General features: G+C 42.1%; 1 protein-coding gene across 5 annotated transcripts in view; it reads left to right on the top strand.

Moving 5' to 3' along the window:
* Window positions 1-4,406, top strand: part of Xrcc5 (X-ray repair cross complementing 5) — an 86,348-nt gene extending 81,942 nt beyond the window's left edge. For all 5 annotated transcript variants that reach the window (XM_076866035.2, XM_076866037.2, XM_076866034.2 and 2 more), the window contains 2 exons: window positions 2,946-3,020; window positions 4,155-4,406. In XM_076866035.2, the coding sequence (XP_076722150.1) occupies window positions 2,946-3,020; window positions 4,155-4,169 (90 nt within the window). In that variant the 3' untranslated portion in view covers window positions 4,170-4,406. The remainder of the gene's footprint in view (window positions 1-2,945; window positions 3,021-4,154) is intronic.
* Window positions 4,407-16,053: the final 11,647 nt, after the last annotated feature.

Raw genomic sequence — 16,053 nt, 5'->3', positions numbered from 1 at the left:
ATAAATTTATTTGATGCTTGGGAGGAAAGGTATTAGAAGGGAAGGGAAGAAATCACTAAAGAGAATGAGAGTAAGCAGGTAGAATTCAAGGAAGGGGGGATAAGGAAATTGAAAAGAAATGAAAAGACAAAAGAAAAAAATAGAAAATAAAAGAAAAAAATTTAAAAAATAATCAAAAAAATAAAAATTAAAATTAAAAAATAATCTAAAAAATTTTTAAAAATTTAAAAAATAAAAAAAAATGCAAATGAAAAAAAAATTTAATAAATGCAGTCTTAGAGTTTGATTAACTTCTCTTCCAGTAGGTGGAGCTGTGCCCACCGGGCCAAGCTTCTCTCAATACGTGGGAACCAATCACTGTGCAGCAGCTCCTCCTCCCAGACTGGGCGGGTCTCCAATCCTGAGTGCCTAGGGACTTCTCTTGTGTCTAGTCACTTCCCCACTTTTCCTCAAGCCAGGCCCCGCTCACCGGTGTCGCTCACCACAATACTGGCTTCACGCCAGGTCTGCTGCTCCCAGGAGCCCTATTTTCTTGAACAACTGGGCACACTCTCCCCGTTTGCCATTCCCTCAGACCCTAAGTTTGTGGAGCTTAGGGCTGAGAACCCTCAGCGAATTTTGCTTGCCCTCCAGTAGCCACGCCCCTGGTAGCTGGTGCAAGACACCTCAGTTGTCAGCACTGGTGGGAGCGGTAGCGGGGGTTCCGCGCCGCGGGTCCCATGCCACTCCTAATTTCCTCAGTCTGACTATCGCTCTCTCGGGAGAGCTGGGAGGGGCCCTTAAGGTTTCCCTGCTGTGTGGAGAGGAAGGGCTGGGGGTTACACACCTGTCGCCGCCGGTTTCAATGAAGTTATCCCCTCCGCCGCATTCTGGTGACGTCAGTTCTCTACCATGGTGGTATCCCATACAAATGGCAACAGTCCGTTCCCTTTGCCGGGTGACCAATGCAACGGGTGGGTCCTGACTGGCTCTCCCAAGCCCGGTCTCAATCCTTTGGCCACTGCCTATGAAGGCTCGGTTGGTATTAACCTCCGCAGGTTCAGAAGGGCCGACCAGTTGTTTCCGCGGGATTGTTTAGTGCTGAGTCACAGCGGTTTGTCTGCGAGACGCAGGCGAACGGGAGCTTGAATTCAGCCGATCCGGGCTCGGTGTTTGTTCTGAGAGGCCCAGACTGTTCGCCCCAGATCCACGTCAGCTCAGCGTTGCCTAGTGATCCTGAGCAAACAGCATTTAGACGATTTACGACTCCCTATGCCCACGCAGCTGAAGAGGTCAGAGACTTGATCTCTCCACGCCCGCCGCCATGTTGGATCTCCCTGAATTTCTTATTTATATATACTTGGTTCTCAGATATCTCTATAAATAATCACCCACAATAAATTGAATTAATGATATAGCAGCTGTATTACATTTCTCTTCCAGACTGTCTGCCCCCATTGCAAGGATTTTCTGCATGTCATAGCATTGATTCCCATCCCTGCACATAGTTCAATTTAGGGACAACAAAAGACTGTGGAAAAAAAATCCATATGTGTCCTTAAAAGAATTAATCTCCTCAGTCAAAATGAAGGTTCATGAATAGTGAAGCAAAAAAGTCCAGGGGAGAGGTCAAGTCAACTTGGCCACATTTGTGTCAAGGCAATGCCCAGCTATGTAACCCTTTGCTGTTACCGTTATGTTAATTGTGTGTAAGTTTCTATACTTCAGAAATGGAAAGATGGGCAGAGCTTGCTTCCTGAGATTTGCTGCATGCAACCTAATTAGTGAATGACTTTGATTTATAATTTGTTAAAAGAGATATAGTTTATTTATAGGTCTTAGGTTTCAAAGACTTTTATCATGACCACTGTACCATAACAATGACAGGAATGTATAGGAAAAGCAGTTCTTGCCATTTTTTCATGTTGATAACATGTATAACAACATTTGCCTGAGTGGAGGCAGCTGCAGGAAAGCAGCATTAAGCCAAAAGGCTCCAACACAAGTGTGCTCCACTGCACTCTGGCTGACTTAGGGAATGCTGACAGAGAGACATAGTCTACCTTTCATCACTCCCTTTAAAATGCTCATTCCTATAGGCTGGTCTGTGCTCCCAGGTGAAGGTCACATTCTCAGGATAGATAGGCGTTGGTAGAACTTGGCTCTTGGAGGCAGTTGCCACATGCATGAAATTTGAAAAGACACCCTACCATTGTGTCATGGAGGGACAGGATAGAAAAAAGATATTCAAATGATTTTTTAGGGCACTCATAACTTTTTCAAATTCTCAGTATCATCCTTTGATCCTTGCAGACCTGGCTTTAGGGCCTTTGCTTTTCTGTGTCTGCCTTTGAGAAGTTCCAGGTCTAAAACACTGATGCCGAACAGAAGTTTTCTCATCCATTTTTTATCTGCCTGTTTTCTGACAATTCCTAACAAATGGAAGGACTTCCATAAAAGGGATTAAGCAGCCTCTCAAGTTCACTCATTTTTTAAAATTTGAGTCAAGACACACTGTTTGGGGGTGCTTATTTTCTTAATCTTATCTTGCCAGCTTACTTGTGGAAGCAGACGTGAAATATCAAGTGAGGTATTCGTGTCCATCATGCTGATGTGGGACCCTCCCCAGATTCACCATTCTGATAAGCCCTGACAAATCCTCCCTCTTCATTAGACCTTTCTCTAGTAACTAGTTAGTATGGACTGTTAAACCTCAAAATTGGTGTTCTTGTCCAGAGCCAAAGGAAGAATATGCCAAGATGTGTGTTTGTGTATGTGTGTTTTTTTGGTTTTTTTTTTTTTTGGTTGTTGTTGTTGTTGTTTGTTTGATTTTTAAAGACCATTTGCAATGGGACTTTACTAAGCAAGCCTTCCTTAGGTTTGCCTGTGGAATGTTAGCAAACTGTTCGCTTCATCAAAAGAGGCAAAATGTCACTGTAGTAACATGACTGATTTTCTATTCACAGTTTCTGGCCCCCAAAGAAAAACCACATGAAGACAAAGCAGCCATGTTTGAAGAAGGTGGTGATGTAGACGATTTGGTAAGCGCTTTCAATATATACCAGGTGTTCTAAAGAATGAAATTGAGCTGTAAATTCAGCCACAAAAGCTGCTTATCATAGACTTGTTTCTTATTTGTGTTTTAATTTCTAACATATCAGAAGTTCTCTACACTGTTATTTATTGCCATTATAAATTTAATCAGATAGGTGATTTCATAATGGAAATTCCTCTGTTCTGTGATTTCAACTACATTGTTCATTCAAATTAATTCTCTTCTTTGAAGGGCTAGAACGAGCTGGGGAGGCTATTTTCTTAGTAGCAAAATGTTATAATTTACTGAAATTGCTCTTAACCAAAAGTAAGTAATACAACATGCAATTTGTGTGGGTTGACAAATAAGAGCAGCCTTTAAGAAACCTACTTCTTAAATGTTCTCAATTAACTTAACATAAACAAAATAGACTAATAGGCATTTGAGGATTACTGCACCGTATTACACCATGCTGTGGATACCTGGAAAACTGTATAAATATTGGAATTTACATCCATCTTTCAGGTTTAGAAACTTCTTCTCTTTAAACCTCACACAATAACTGTCCAGCAAAAACTGCATACTTTACTTTCATCCTTTTTGTGAGAAGTTCTTGATACTGAAATGAGGAATGATTTGGTATTTAACTCCTAAAGTAGTTAGTAGTGAATAAGTGTGCAAGTCCATGCATGTCTAACCAATGTAGTTTTCTTTTTTTTTAAATTTTTATTATTAGTTGTTCAAAACATTGCATAGCTCTTGACATATCATATTTCATACATTTGATTCAAGTGAGTTATGAACTCCCATTTTTACCCTGCATACAGATTGCAGAATCACATAGTTTTCATTAAACTCTGTTTTGCCAGAGTATCAGTGGCAGGTCTTTGGGGATGGAGGTGGGGGCAAGGATTGAATCCAGGGGTGCTTAATCACTGAGCCACATCCCCAGCTCATTTTTATTTTTTATTTTGAGACAGGGTCTCACTGAGTTGCTTAGGGCCTCGCTAAGTTGCTGAGGCTGGCTCTGAACTTGTGATCCTCCTGCCTTAGTCTTCCAAGCCACTGAGATGACAGGCAGACAGGCATGCAGCACACGTCCAGCCTGGTTCCCTTCTTAATATGTCATTTTTGTTTACAGCTGGACATGATGTAGGTCATGGATGTTTGGGGAATCTAAGAGAGCTGCCATCTTCATAGTGCTGGAGACTCTAAACACAACAACCTGGAAGCCATTCAGGGGAACCCGAAGCTGTGGAGATCATTTCAACAGGTTACTTGGAAGTGAATTCCCCTCCATCTCTATGGCGTGAACACATGCATACATGTTGTAAGAGATAATTTAGACCTTATGCAAAGTTTATAAAGAGGCATTCTTACTTTTTGTTTGGCATATTATTTCTTTTGTGATTTATTCTTCTTAGTCTATTACACACATACTTTGAAGTTTCAGGAAAATAGATTCTTCCAGACCTGGTGTATTGGTGAGGATTACTATGAAATGATTAGCATCTCCTCTGGAACCAGGGCATGATCACTGGTGAGTCCCACTTCTTTCCAGTCTGCTTCTCCAGTAACAGTCATGATGTGCTGATTGAGCAATGATGTTTGCTCCCTACCAGCAAGTGCTGAGATAGGAAAATCACAGGGAAGGACTGACCCATTTCTCTTTTTAGTTAAGCCTTATTAATCACCACATTAGTTTGGCTCTGTGAATAGGCAGTTTTCCATAAGCAAGGTGGGAAGGGAACATAGTTTCCTTGAATTAGCGTCTTAAACTAGAAATGGTGGTGTTCTCATAAAGAAATCTTAGGCCTACTTTTGGCCCAACCTCTATCATATCAGTGAACCTTGGGGGAAGGAAAAAAAAAAAAAAAACACTAAGAAATTCACAGCCAGGAGTTAGGTTATCATCCCATTCATTGTTCTCTACTTATGGGTGTCAAACAGAGAAGGTTTTGTTGTATAAAAACACTTTACTTTCTCAATCTCTCCCATTTCTACTTAAGTCAACTTTCATTTTCTCTTGATAATATTTCCTTTCCTGAAACAAGAAAATATGAAAGAAAAAGGAATGTCATTCCTTCCTGACATTCTTACTCCTCCTTCTTTGGTATCATGAACTTCTTGAAGCCCAATCACCAGTGTCTTAAGTACCCCAATTAAATGGTCATGAATAGACTTCATTTTGAAAATGCATTGTTAAAGGCATAAATGACTCATTCCTCTGTGGATCACTACTAATTAACTAATTGTCCATAAATACACACACATACACACACACACACACACACATACACATAAAATCTTCAGTGCTGTGCTGAGAATTAAAGCCCCTTTGTTCACTGATTGAAAATGGATCTCCAAGATGGAAACAACATTCATTCTACTGAGGAAAAGGAGTATCTCTAGGACCATTCCCTTGTGATACTCTGCACACTTGAGTCAAACTTGATGTATAGATGTCCATCTGAAGCTACCCCAGTGAGGGGTGATGACATATGGATAGCTAAAACCTAAAGGATGTTTGTGATTTGGACAAAACTGAAGCATTCTTGAATCACAGAGAGTGAAAATTTAATCTCTAAATTTACATTCTCATCAGATTCTCCTGGCAGTATGAATCTACTCAGTAAGTATGGCCCCTAAGCACCTTCTGTCTTTGGCAGTGTGGGGAATTACCTCTTGGAAACATCAGTTCTTCTGTCAAACCAGGAAAAGTGTGAATCAAGTTAGTCCTTTAGATCTTCTAATGTTTTTTTGGTTGAGATTGTATGCAATAGGAAGAAAGGAGTTTTTATAGGCTAGGGAGAGACAGGACTAAATTAGCCATGTAATTTCCAAATCCTTTTCCTACAGTTACAATATATGTGCTGTGCAGACTTCATCATAATACACTGATATGAGTAGGAACCTTGTGTTTTAGATGAACACATCAAGGTCCCTTTTCCCTGACATGAGCTTGCAGACCTACAGAACTTCTACATGTTCTGCTGACATCTTAAGAGCCTTGGAGAGCAGCAAGCACTGTGTCCTCATCCATCAGCCACAGGCTAGTCCTCAGAAGCCCAGTAGTCTGGCAAATGCTAGGCTTGTATGTGAATTGGAATCCACTGATTCTAGTCTTTGTCACATAGAAATGTCATTGAAATTTATTGATTTAGGAGGCACAGAAAAAGGCAACTCACCTCCCAATCTTAATGCAAAAATGCCCCTCCCCCCCTGCATTTCCTAATGCCCCTAAGGATATGTGCTGCCTCCTATTAAGAACCACTGTTTTGCTGTGCTCCATGACACATACCTGTAGTTCCAGCCACTCAGAAGACTGAGGCTAAAGAATCACTTGAGCCTATGAGCTCAAGATCTGGACAACACTGGGAGACCCCATCTCTATTTAAAAAAGAGAAAAATGAAAAAAAAAAAAAAGTTACTATTTAAATGCTGGATTTTAATCCTTTGCTAATTAAAGTTAAAATTTAGATCTTAGAAAATTCTTCAGAAAACCATGTTGGGGTTTGGCAGTTCTCTTTACCAGATCTAGGATGGTTTAAAAAATAAATGGACATAGATCTATGCTTCTGTCTTGAATGTGTGCTAATGACTGCCTTTGCAGCAATTGTGATTCAGGCAATTGTGTTTGTGTCTGGCCCACTATCTCCCTTGGGCCTCATTTCACATTGTTCTCTTCTCTAACAGGTAGTCTAGGTTCAGAACACAAGCTACTGGTCTATCAGAGTAGATGGCATTAGGGAACATAATGTGGTTAGAGGAGAGAATATGAGGCTAGCCCAGATTTCAGGCTTGGGTCATGCCTCTTTTGCTTGCTGCGTGGCCTGTGTTAAGATGCTGGACTGAGGGGCTGGGGTTGTGGCTCAGCAGAGCGCACTTGCCTAGCATGTGAGAGGCACTGGATTCCATTCTTAGCACCATGTACAAATAAATAAAAACAAACTTCTGTCAACAACTAAAAAAAAAAAGAAAAGAAAAAGATGGTGGATCTATCTCCTGCCTCAGAGGATTATTAAGCTGAAGCAGGCCTATGAAAGTGCTCTATAAACTCTAAGGTGCTTTCCACAAATCAGGTGGTTTTATGAATACTCCAAATGGAAGGCATGGGCAGGATATATGGAATTTTTTAATACCTTGAGTATTCCAATGCTAATTTCCCTTATTACCTATTGCTATTGGACTTAGGTTTTCTTATCTACTTATTAAATAAAAGAGAACCTGTCGGTGTGATCAGAGGTACTAGGTTAGGATTCGGGGCAGGTTCTGATGGTTTTGACAGGGTGACCATACATTCCTGCTTACCAGGAAATTGTCCTGGCATGGTTGATATGCTCTCTTTCACTCTTCAAAAGTGTCCTGGTGTGGATTATAGATTGTATGGTCTATAAAACCCTGTGTGTCAATCATATTGTAAATATCACAACAGAGCCCAAGGAATGGCTCAATGCATGCCTTTATTGCCTTGCCCCTCTGCTGGTAACTCTTGAACTAAATATGCAAGGAACAAACAACAAAATGGAAATTATCATACTGCTTTCATATTCACTTGTCTTAAAGTTCTTTGGAGCAGCCAGGTTGCAGCTAATGGTGTAGATTTGTTGTCTGCCTCATACATCCAGACCTTACCACCAACTGACTACCAACAGAGCAAAGGATTCTCACTGGGCCTACTCAGATGGAGTAGGCCTGGCTTTCTTGCCTGGGTGGCAGCATGGAGCAGAAAGTGGAAATACATATGGTCTTTGACACATGTATACCCTAATGTGGCCCAGGCTCTACTCATATGTATAGTCCTCTCTGTAGCAGGCAGGGGAATAGTAGCAGGGGGTGTGCAGAAGGGGCTACCCCCACCCCATACCTCACCTCTACATAGGCCCATCCATCTATCAGAAGTAGAGTTGCTAAACCCTATGTAGTGTTGTTGGCTTCCTGAAGTCATTTTGGAATGGGGGGGAAAAATGCCTCTTTTCTCCATGTAAATGTAACCCAGGACTAGAGACCTGTTTAGAGAGGCATAATAGCAGAGTACTTCAAAGTGTCACCTGGATGTTAGATACTCCTTTGTTTGTTAACTCTCATTGTCAGTAACACTTAACAGCTGCATGGCCCCAGCAAGTTCCTTAACCTGTGTAAACAACAAATAATGAAATTTATTGCATTTCATCTGTGGACACAGTGGATTCAGAGAAGACAGTATCTTCTCAAAGGGGATTTGAAGATGACTTTGCAGAAGGTGCATGGATAATGAGAACAGCTGCTGCCTGGATGTAGAGGGAGCCACCCAGATATGCCTCAGCTGCAGCTCAGAGCCCAGACCTACCTGCATTTGCATTGCAGCATTGTGGGGCAGGGGGCTACTAACAGGGCTCTGATAGACACACTATGGTATTGGCATGTGTGAGTAGCCAGATTTCTATAAGTTTCTCCCTGTTACCTTCTTAGCATGCTGGGAATTGTAACCACCCTCACAAGGTTATTGTTAGGATTAACAGCATATAGTCTATTGGCTAACAGGGATGGAAAATAAATGGGAAATAAAACTTATTTTGCATAGAATTCTCCCCTTAAGAACTGGTGCGTTTTGTTGGGTAAACACTTTGTATTTGGAAGATGGAATGGTGGTGTATACAATAAGGAGTGTAGAAGGAAGATGGGACCCTGCAGAGCTGGAAGGATGAAGATTATATTATAAATGAGGGCAGGATTGTAGACAAGGAGGTGGGTGAGAAGAGAAGAGTGATGGGACAGCTGCATGGGTAACTTTGGGGAACAAGGAAGATCAGATGTTCATGGGCATTCTTTTCTTCATTTGTCCTGGGTATGGTGAAAGTGAATGTCCATCTCCCCACTGAATGTTCAGTGTAACACCCATTTCTTACTAGTGTGTTTGGAGTTGGTTATTGTAGGGGATGCATATCAGTACTGTGGACTGAGACTTGTTTCAAGGAGACTAAGGGTAAAAACAGACTGCCCAGGGGGAAGTCCATTCATCTCTGAATTGTGTGCATGCCTTGCTTCTAAACCTGAAATCAGACAAATGTAAATGGCTGTGTACTCTCCTGCATAGAGGTTGAAATAGAGAACCCTGTACTTTCACCTACAGCCAAAATCGAACATCTGTGTAACTCCCCATTTATAATTACAAACAAAAATGTACTCCATTCTTGAAAGTAACTGCAGGTAACAGGTCCTCCAGGAAAGCACAAAAGGTAGCATGTGAGACATTTGTCTATGCTCAGAACTTTTAAGTTTGCATTCCAAGCTCTTAGTTTGAATTTAAGTGAACTCAAACTGGAGCAGGATGAAATACAATATCTAAGGACTGCATGTATATCACATGGTCACATCACCTTTGTTGTTTATTTCAAGGTTGCTGTGCGTAGCATTAATGCACTGCCCCATCCCACCCTCACATCCCAGCCCCTAGTCTGGTAGTAGTGTTAAGACTCTTGCCTACTGAGGGATCACCTCTGGTGGTTTTGAAAACAAGAAAGGTATTTTCTCTTTCCTTTCTCTGGTAGTCTTTCATTCCAGGTAGACATAGCCCTGCCCAGAGACAGAGGGACAGACATAGTAAATCCCTGGCAAATCTAGGCAATCTTATATAATGTATGCATGACTTTACCTCTGCTCTAATAAGGGTAAAGGTTGAAAAACATGCTTTATTTCTTATCAGTTTGTATTGATAGATGTTGGCCAATGGAGCCGGTATGAGAGTCTGAGATTCCTGAAGCCAGATGATATAATACCCTAGCCCCACCCGGAATGTCTGAGAAGGGTTGGAGGAAGCCAGCAGAAAGTTTCCTAAGTCTATCCTGTCTTTTCTGCAGCCTTAGCAACACTTAAGAACCATCTTTGTCAACACTGAATTCCTGTGACCTGAGTCCCAATGTTTGCCATGAGATGAAGTAGTTTGCCGCCACTTCTAGGTGAGAATGGACCCATAATAGAGAAAATTGGAGTCTGTTCTGGGCCTGATAAAAAGCTGAGGAATGAGATCTATGCAAAGTCATAAAAATACCAGTCCACTCCTGACTTTTTTTTACATTTTCATCAAATGGACAGAACTGAGACAGGCAGAGTCTTCCCCCATTTTTGTCTGAAGGAGGCAGGGAAAAGACATAGGACAAAGGGGCCTCCGGCTGCTGCTAGGAACACTCCATTTTAGGTCTTCTAAAGTTCATGAGGAACTGAGTATGGTGGCACACCCCGTAATCCCAACTACTCAGGAGGCTGAGGCAGTAAGATCACAAGTTTAAGGCAAGCCTTAGCAACTTGTCAAAGCTAATAAAATGGCTGGGCATGTAGCACTCCTGACTTCAATCCCCAGTACCAAATAAAAGTTGGGGGTTTTGTTTATTTGTTTGTTTTTGCATACCAGGGATTGAACTCAAGGGCACGTGATCACTAAGGCACATCCTCACCCTATTTAGTATTTTTATCTAGAGACAGGGTCTTGCTCAGTTGTTTAGTGACTTGCTTTTGCTGAAGTTAGCTTTGAACTCACAATTCTCCTGCCTCAGCCTCCTGAGCCTCTGGGATTACAGACGTGTACCACCGTGCCCAGCCAAATAAGAGGTTTTTTTGAAAAATTAAAAAGCTGCTGGGAGGCGAAGGACTTTAAAAAGACACAAAAGCTAGAGTTCTAGATGTTCTTCAAAGTGGTCTTGGTAGGCAATGCCCTTGTTTTAGTCTTCCTTTTAAAGCAAACCATATGCCTCGTTTTGATCATTATTCACAAGGTTTGAACAGAGGTAGGTGACTTTTTGCTGTTTTCAAACATCAAATACATTCTCAAAAGTTAGAGACTACTACATATAACTAAAGGATTTATCATAAACTCCAAAGATAATTTGAAAGAAACTTTTGCTCATTTTGATACAAATGACCTTAGTTTCCATTTCAAAGGAATCCTGTTCTCTAGCAGCAGGAGGTTTGCTAGGGCTTGTGTTTATTTAAGAAGATCTGTGGACTCTTCTCCCTAGATAAAGACTCATATCTTATTATCTCTCCCACCACCACCCCCCCATCACTTGACACAGGCAAATAAGCAGTGTGAGGACAGCATGATCTTTGGAAAATCCAGAACCTGCATACTTCTGGCAGTCCATTTCACAGAATCCTTTTAGTGTAATTTCTTCAAATCCATAATACCATTAATTATACTAAGGAAAAAAGCTGACAGCCATTTTAATTTGCATCCTGATTTTTTAAATGATAAAGTAGCACAAAATATGTTCTTAGAAGGGATGAAGTAAAGTTTCCTAGCTCTTACTGGTCTTGCTGGTAACATGGCACAGTGGGGCACATGTGAACTTTGCAGTAAGATCGATCAAAAGTTATTTGGCTATGACTAATAGAAATGCAAACCAATGTTGGCTTAAATGAAAGGCCTATTTCTTGTTTAATAATGCCTTATTTCTAAACATTTTAAGAAGTCTGGCCTAGGCAGCTGGTGATGATTCCATGGCCCAGTAAGGTGGAGACTTGGTAGTTTGTTTGACCCTTCCGTCATCTTGTTCTTTCGAAAAAGGAAAGAATGTAGATAGGGCAGCACCAGCTGTGGCTGGAAAAATAGCAGTCCTACCAGTGGTCCTGATTTAACAGACTTCTTTGGGCAGCAGTTTGTCATGCCCTATCTTGCTGCAAGGGAGGCTGGGAAAGTGAGAAGACCAATATTTATTCCAGTTAAGGGAGAAGTGAAGCAAGATGGATACTGGATTAGCCAGTTGATGGCTTGACAGCCAATTGTTCATATATTATGTGTCTTGGTCAGTTTTGTGCTGCTTGAACAGAACACCCAAGAGTGGGTAATTTATAAGGAAGAGATTTGTTTATTATAACTCTGGAGCCTCAGAAGTCCAAAGCAGAGGAACCTGCTTATGGTTAGGGCTTCCTGGAGACATCCATGGCAAAATGTGGAAGAGGAACGGAGGGAGGGAAGGAGGCTGAACTCATGCTTTTATCAGAGAGAGGAAAAAAGGAGCTAACTCTTCCCTTGTCATAAACCAGATCTCTCATAACTAACCTACTCATGAGATAACAGAATTAATGCACTCTGAGGGCAGAGTTCTCATGACCTGATTACCTCTCAAAGCCCCACCTCTCCATACTGTTGCATTGAGGATTCAGTTCCCATCACACAAACATTGGGGGACATATTCAAACCACAGGCTTTGTAAACTCAGAAGTGACGTCAACCTTCTAGATGCCAGTTCTGCTGCATATATAGTAATTGTGAGGTTTGTTTGAGGCTTACAGTCTGTTCATTGAAGTAACACTTCCCATGTACTGCGCCAGTATCAGAAACTTCAGTCTCTCCCAACCCTCCTGCTCCACCTGTCTTTTCCTCACATCTTGTGTCATTGCCAGAGATTCTGCAGAAATGGAGCTGGAATAATTCCCACCATCTGTTGTAAGGCACAGGCCTCCCTGAAGGAACCAGAGAAGGCATACCAGGTCCCTTCTACACATTTTTAGCTGTCCCTATACCAGAATTTAGGTGAATGCTTTGAGAAGGTGGAGCTGTTCCTTCCACCCATCACCAGGGCTTCCAGCTGGCCTCCCTGTGGCAACTGTGGGACATGAGGGGAAGGGAGGAGTATAGACATGGAATTTTAGTTCTTTAATCCAGGGCGTCAGAGTTACTTGTTGATTTCACAATACTTTTTCCATTTCTGTTCTTTTCCTACTAGTCTGCTTTTTATAATGCCACCACATATGACTATGATGCCAACCTGGTCAAATCCTACCTGCTGTGGCTCAGATATGGTTTGTTCCCCTGCAGTCATGTGGCAGCTTAATTCCCACTGCAAGGTGTTAAGAAAATGGAACTTACTGGTATGTGGGGGTGGAACCTTTAGGAAGTTATTAGGATTAGATAATATCATAACGGTAGAGCTGCCATGGCTGAGTCCTGGCAGCCTTATAATAACAAGGGAGACCAGACGTACACACTTACATATTCCCTGTCTCACTGTCTCACTACGTGATGATCTGTGTCAACTCAGGACTCTGCCGATAAGAAGACTATGACCAGATGCAGCCCCTAGACTGTGTATCCAAAACCAAAGCAAACCTCTTTATAAAGTAGGCTGCCTCAGGTGTTTCATTATACTATTGGAAAGCAGACTGATAACACTGCCTGTAGCATATCTTGGCTGTGTGACCTTGGCCAAGTTACTCAATCATTCTTGACCTCAGTTTCTAGAACTGTCAAATAGGGTTTATGTCAACTTCCAGGATTGCAGGATGAAATGAGGATGAACCACAGAATGCTTGGTAAGTGCAACATAAATTGCTTAGTGAGTTCCTAGTGAATATTTCCCATTATTATTGGCCTCCCCAAGTCTATATTTAGACTTTTAGTATACAAGCACCTGTCTGACTTTAAAATGCTTTACTCTGCCTTCTAAGAATAGATACCCTAGCCTCATATAGATCAGCCATTAAAAAGCAACACTCAGACAAGCCCAGCGTTTTCTACAATTTGCTCTGGGATCCAGTGCATTTCTCAAATAATCAATTCATTTTCTTCTACAAAGTGGACAGCTTCCTCTCTGGATGTTGGAAGCAGAAGAATGGGAAGCTTTCTAAGAGAAAAGAACTAAAAGCTTGAGTTCTAGATGGGAGGAGTTTTATGTTTTAAGGCTTGGGATCTTGGTCTGTCAATCACAATGTGTCCATTCAACTGGCTCCTTTGTTTAAAGATTTCCCTCCCCTCTTTCCAACTCCCTGGTCCTGTATCCTCCAATGGTGTTAGGTTAGATGCCTTTTATGAGCCACTTTGATTAGTATCCTGATGAAATCTTTATCACCACACTGCCATCCACGCACTGGCAAAGGGAGGCAGGGGAGGTATGTGGTTCTAATTAATAGCTGGAGCAGAGAGGACATTTGCAGTTTTAATACTGAAGTGTGTAATGAGAGAGTGCACACAGGCATGTAAATGTGCGAGTAGGAAAATACATGTGTATGCATGAACTGAAACCCTCTAGCACACGTCTACACTGTCATTCCACCAAAAAACATGATTCCTGTGCCCAGCACACATGCACACATTCCCTTCCTCAACCACTGTATTTGTTTCAAAGGGCATCTTCTTACAAGGACATCGGTCATATTGTATTAGGAACCAACCCTATTCCAATGTGATCTGATCTTAACTAAATCTATCGTCAAAGACCCTATTTCTTAATAAGGTCACATTCTAAGGAGGTTGGGACTTCAACATAGCTTTTGAGGGGAAGGCAAGTCAACCCATAATAGCAATGGAGACTGGTTATTATGACTACAGAGAATAACTATGTGGAGCAAAGATCTGCATGGTGTGGTGGGGGGCGGAGGAAAAGGGGACACACACAACAAGCAGGCCTTCTTTGGGGAACAGTAGTACCTGAAACTTGGGGCTAAATGGTTTTAGTCCCTTCCTATAAATATAAGAAGTGTGTATGTTTATGTATTCAGTGTTCTTGCTGTGTGAAATGGTGAACATTTTCCCATCTTACGTAGGTGGAAGAGATCAGACTGCTAACTTGTAAGGAAATAATCTGTCTGCATTTATTGAGAATGTGATTATGAAATTATCTGCAAGTTTCCTGTAAATGTCAGCTGTTATATTGATATGCCTGTGCCTCTGTGTCCTTTTATTCACGAATTCTAGTCTGTTATGAAGAAAGAGATCTAGTGGCCAGTGTATTATTGGGTTCTAGTGGTTATGACCCTGACCTTTTATGTTTGTCCTTAATGGGTATTATGTGGGCTACAGGGATCTTAACCAGAGTGGCAGAAAGGAATGCCTCTTTTAATAATTCATCTGCCCCACAAGCAGGTCTCTATGCCTACCCATTCCCATTCTATTAAATTCAACTTAATAATCATGTATTGAGCATCTGCTATATCCAAAACCCTACTGGGCACTCCAGAGGATTTGAGTTTGAAAAACATACATTGTTTGGGAGAAGTTCACAAATAACCAGAATCTACAGTGAGAGAAGGTCGTGAAGAAGACTTGAGAAGAGTTTCAGAAGCACTGAAGAGATTAATTTCAGTCTTAATAACTGGGATGCTTTCTGAGCTGGTAGCAGTTAAGACGACTGTGAATGAAACAAGAATTTGATTCAGGAGAGAGGGGCAGGCCTTTTCAATAGAGGACCCAGCAGATGTCATGACAGGCTCGGGAAAGGGTAAGTGGTGTGACTTACCTGAAGGTGAGGTGCTATGAGAAAGGTTGGATTAGTGGTTATCATGGGAGAACCCCTGTTTGTAAAAAATAAAGCAGTCAGATGGGCGCATAAGCCAGGTTATGCTGACAGCAGGACACACATAGGATGGGAAGGCTTTGAAGAGGCAGGACACGAGAGCCCTGTAGAGGCTGAGGGTCCAAACCAGGGCAGTCTCCAAGGAATGGCGACTCAGGATGGCCTGACAGCTACTCAGGAATGGGAATCCATCTCTCCCTGCAACTCTTAGGTTCTGGGATCCTTGTGGGGGAAGTAGCTCATTATGAGGGGCATGTGCCCATAAGTCCCCACAGTGTACCTGTCAGGTTGGGTTAGCTTGTCCCCCAGTCTCTCCTCTCTTTCAGAGCAACTTTCTTGCCCTGCTCACTACTTTGTTGACACCTGGCCCCCTCCTACTTCAGCTATGTCCCTCTCTGACCTCCCTTTTTTAAGGAAAGTGCTTACGATTTTTCTCTGCCTGTTTTCTGCATCCTCCTCCTGTGAAGTTCTTGCCTCTGTCATCTTTGCCTAGGTTCCTCAGGAAGAGGAAACAAACAAGGCATTATATTCCCAGGGCTGCAGGTGCACTGGCCCCACCCTTGTGCACCAAGAGCATTTACTGAGCACCCTGCACCTTATCCTGGCCAGCTCTGGGCTCCTGTCCCCCAACCCCACACTTTGGGAAAAGTAAAGTAAGAATCACAGAGGCTGGCTATTGGGAAGTGCCAGGCAGGGCTGCAGACCCTTGTGTCACCTAGACTTTGTTGCACCTTGGAATCACCTGGAAGGCTTTGATGACTCCTGACACCC

The sequence above is a fragment of the Callospermophilus lateralis genome, chromosome 9 (genome assembly GCF_048772815.1).
Source record: "Callospermophilus lateralis isolate mCalLat2 chromosome 9, mCalLat2.hap1, whole genome shotgun sequence".
Taxonomy (NCBI): Eukaryota; Metazoa; Chordata; class Mammalia; order Rodentia; family Sciuridae; genus Callospermophilus; species Callospermophilus lateralis.
Note: the sequence above shows the minus strand (reverse complement) of the source record. Positions and strands in the feature narration are given on the sequence as shown.